General features: G+C 38.2%; 1 protein-coding gene across 1 annotated transcript; it reads left to right on the forward strand.

The window, feature by feature from the left end:
- The first annotated feature begins 2829 nt into the window (after window positions 1-2829).
- LOC138873341 (uncharacterized) lies at window positions 2830-3498 on the forward strand. Its single transcript, XM_070151800.1, has one exon. It carries the CDS (start codon window positions 2830-2832, stop codon window positions 3496-3498), a length of 669 nt encoding a protein of 222 aa, XP_070007901.1.
- Window positions 3499-4474: the final 976 nt, after the last annotated feature.

Here is a 4474-nt window from a genome sequence, read left to right on the forward strand (position 1 = left end):
CCTCATGGCTGCTCGTCGCAGCTCATCGCAGTCATGGCTGCTCGCCGAATCGTGAAAGCGCAGTAACGGGGGGGGGGGGGAGGGACTGGACGAGGCCGATGAGGCAGAAGGCAGCGCAGTAGCAGCTGCATGCGCAACAATGGTCGACGCAACAATGGCAGAGAAGATGACGAAGGTGAGGTCGAGGAAGAAGAAAGAGCAGCAGCACCAACTGAAGAAGCCATGGTCGTCGAGTTTGAAACAGAAGCAGCAGCAGTTGGAGGTGAAGCAGAAACAAAAGGGTCAGCCATGGATGGGGTCTTTGAGCTTTTGGAGAAGAAGGAGCAAAAATGGGTGTGGGGGGCGGATGTTTTCTTAGTTTTAGGGTTTTTGGTTTTGTTTTTCCTTTTTGTTTTGTGTTAGGACAAAAATGAAGAGTGGGTCTTGGGTTAATGGGTTAATGGGGCGGACCGGGTCGACCCGTTCTGAAGTGGACTGGGTTATGGGGAAGATTGGGCAATTATTTGGGCCTGGGGTTGAATTTTGAAGAAGTGGCCCAATCCGATTTTTCTTTGTATTTTTGTTCTCTTTTCTTCTTTTATTTTCTAAAACTAAATTATAAAAATACTTAAATTATTATTAAGAACTAAATTAAGTTATAAAAGCGCAAATTAACTCCCAATAACAATTAACGCACAATTAAATAATAATTAAGCATAAAATTGTTCATTTGGACATTAAATGCTAAAAATGCAAAAGATGCCTATTTTTGTGATTTTTTAATTTTTGTAAAGCTAATTTAATTACTAACAATTGTAGAATTAAATCCTACATGCAAAATGCAATATATTTTTATATTTTTTATTAATTTAACAAATAAGCAAACACAGACAAATACAAATAAATATCCAAAAATATCACAAAATCTCACAAAATTGCACACCAAGGAAAATCATTTGATTTTAAATTTTTTGGGAGTAATTCTCATTTAGGGCAAAAATCACGTGCTTACAACCCAGATTAGGGACTTTTTCTATTTTTTTGCTCATATTTTGGAAGTTTTTCTTTCTTTTTGTGGTTTGTTGGTGGAAACATATCTGCTCAATGACAACTGCTGTTTCTCTTGTTCTATGAAGATACTGATCTTAATAGTTTGAATATGTTTGTTGATTATTGATGATTTCATCCATGTTTTCACTCGCAGTTGCCCAAGTGGCCATGAGTAATTACTAAAATCTGGGATTCACAATGTATGCAACTTTTCGATGATGCCAATAGGGGAAGAGATATTGTGCTTTACTCTTTATTCTGAATAATGTGATATTTATAACCTAATTAAATCTGGTGGTCCTTGATGATGAGTTAAAATTCTAAGTTAATGTGTTGATGGTCAAGCTGAGTTCATACAGGTTCTTTGATTAGTAAAAGCACAGAGTTTGTCATTATCAAAGAGGGGGAATTTGTTGGCCCAAGTTCAGGTGAAGTTTTGAAGAATGACAAATGAACTCAGTCATGGACCAGGTCCATTATGTGAGGCACAGTATTTTTCAACCTAGACATGTGAGATACACGTGAAGGAGATAAGTCTCGGTGATCAAGCAACAATATCTCCTGAACTGATCGAAAATGTTGCATATTGGATGAGGAGAGAAAGTCTTCTTATGTGAAGAGGACACAATCCGGATAAAGGATAGGGTTGTAGGTTGTATTGAACAAGGACTCAACTTCGATGGAAGATCAACAATTAAGTCTCAATCAAACTCTGATTACTAACTTATTCAATAACAATGATCGTTCTCTTTTACAGGTGTTGCACATAGGCAGAAGTTAAACTAAATTGAGAGCAAACGAGCAAGGCAATTTTGCGAGCAATTTATGTGAGATTTAAGTGTGCACACCTGAAGCTACTTGAACGAGATAGAAGAACTAGTTCCGTTGTGTTTATTCTTATTCTAGTTCAATTGTAGTAGGTGGTTTAAAAATGTACCTTATCAGCTTTCATAGAAGTATTTGTAATAGGTACTTTGAGTGTTCAAGTTATAGGCTAACTTGAAGGTGTCGCAACAGTTGAGGCTGTGTGCTACACATGGATTAGAGTTAATCCTTAGGTTTACAAAGAGTTTTTGTAAATGTTGTTTTGGCTCAGTGATTTTAGTGGATATTTGGGAAAATCCTATTGAGTAGTAGGTCGTGGTTTTTTCACCTTTTGAGCCAGGTGTTTTCCACGTAAAAATCTATGTGTTCTTTATTTTCTGTACTTTTAATTCCGCAACAGTGGTAGTTAGAACACCTAGAAGAACTAGGTTCTTCTAGATCGAAAAATTGGGTACCACACAAATCATCCCCCTCTTGTGTGGTATTGACATTTAGAACATCAATTGGTATCAGAGCAGATTATCCTTAAAGAGGCTAACACCTTAGGAAAAGATCAAAATGAGTGAACTACCTGGGAACTGGAAAGGGCAATCCACTGCCAGGCCTCCACTGTTCAATGGACAATACTACTCTTGGTGGAAGAACATGATGAAGGATCACATCATAGGAGAAGACTATGAACTCTGGGACATAGTCACTGATGGTCCTTTGGCAACTACAATGAAAAATAAGGAAGGAATGGATGTGCCAAAGACAAGGGCTGACTGCACTACTGAAGACTAAAAGAAGTGGGAGAAAAATGCTAAGGCCAAGAAATGGCTTGTGTGTGGATTAGGTCCAGATGAGTACAATAGGATCCAAAGTTGTACTACTGCTAAGGAGATATGAGACACTTTGCAAGTGGATCATGAAGGAACACCTCAAGTGAAAAGATCCAGAGGAACACTGTTGTATTCTCAATATAAGAATTTTACTATGAAGGAAGGAGAAACTATCCAAAAGATGTATAATAGGTTCACTACACTGACAAATGAACTTAAGTCTCTTGGAAGGATTATTCTTGAAGAAGACAAGGTTGAGAAAATCCTGACAAAGGTTCTGCGAGTCTCATGGGAAAGCAAAATCACTGCCATTCAGGAATCCAAGAATATTGCTACTCTCAGACTGGATGAACTAATTGGAAATCCTACCGCTTATGGACTGAGAAGGCAAACCATAAAGATGGATACACCTAAGAAGGAGAGAAGCCTAACTCTCAGAATTGTTGAAGGTTCAGATCTGGAAGATGATGAGATGGATATGATCACTAGATATTTCAAAAAGTACCTTATGAGAGGAAAGGGTTCTTCAAGAGGAACAACCTTCAACAAGTCAAGAGCTCCTAAGAAACAGACCAATGAGGGTTGTTACAAGTGTGGTAAGACTGATAACATGATCAAGAACTTCCCTCAATGGGAAATTGAGTGGAAGAAAGAAAGGGCTGAACGAAGGAACAAGAAAAAGGAACAGGTTCAACCAAAAAGGAACAAAGGTTCAACCAAGGCTATGGTTGCTGCTTGGGGAGAAATTTCAGATAAAGACTCAGAAGATGAAACTGAAGAAGAGCAAGCACTGATGGACATCGGAGAATCAAATGATGTTTAAGAGGTAAGTATCCTTCATCTCAAAGACAAGATTAAATTTTTGTCTAAAGAAAAGTTGGTTGAGCTGTTACTAGACTTCATTGATGTGTCTGAGATAATTAACAATGAGAAGGAAGTTCGGTCTAGGGAATGTGTGACACTAAAAGCAAAATGCAAAAGTATAGAGTCTAGGGCTAATGAGAGTGATAACACAAATGCTGAGTTGAAGAACCAGGTTCTTGAACTTGATAACAGTATCCTAGAACTTAGGTCTGAAAACTTAAAACTGAAACTAGGAACAGGAAAGAAGAAAGTTGATCACACATATCTCATTCTAGAAGAAAATTTGGGAAAAATGAAAGATGATTTGTATAAGAAAGATGAATTCATCAAAGTCCTAAAGGAAGATCTAGGAAAGGTGAAACATGAACTAGACAGAACTTGCAAGTGGAACAAGGCTTTTGATGCACTCTCTTGGCCGCAAGAGCATTACAGTAGCAACAAAAGAGGACTTGGCTATGGGACTCAAGCTCCAAAATGAGACCCTAGAAGCAAGTACCTCACTCCCCCTGAAAATAAAATCTGCACACACTGTGGCAAGGTTGGCCATTACAGAAATGAATGTAATGCAAAAGAAAAGGCTAGTCAAAAGAACAAAGTCTTTGTTCAAGAGAAAAACAAGTTACCTGGGTGGGCAAGAAGGAATCTGATTCATCTTTTTGCCTATAGAAAGGGACCCAAACTAGTTTGGGTTCTTAAGACTAAACCCTAATTTCTTTTTACAGGTCCAAGTGAAAGGGAGGAGCCAAATATGGTATATGGATAGTGGTTGCTCAAAATATATGACTGGGAACAAGGACCAGTTCCTTTCACTTGAGGACTTAAAAGGAGGTAATGTCTCCTTTGGTAATGGAAAAAAAGGTGAGATCATTGGGGTTGGAAAGGTAGGCAAAACAGATTCTCATTCCATAGAGAATGTCTACCTGATAGATGGCTTG

The sequence above is a fragment of the Nicotiana sylvestris genome, chromosome 7 (assembly GCF_000393655.2).
Source record: "Nicotiana sylvestris chromosome 7, ASM39365v2, whole genome shotgun sequence".
NCBI lineage: Eukaryota > Viridiplantae > Streptophyta > Magnoliopsida > Solanales > Solanaceae > Nicotiana > Nicotiana sylvestris.

Coding starts and splice junctions, on each gene's coding strand:
- LOC138873341 (XM_070151800.1), top strand. CDS start 2,830: ATGAAGGAAGGAGAAACTATCCAAAAGATGTATAATAGGTTCACTACA.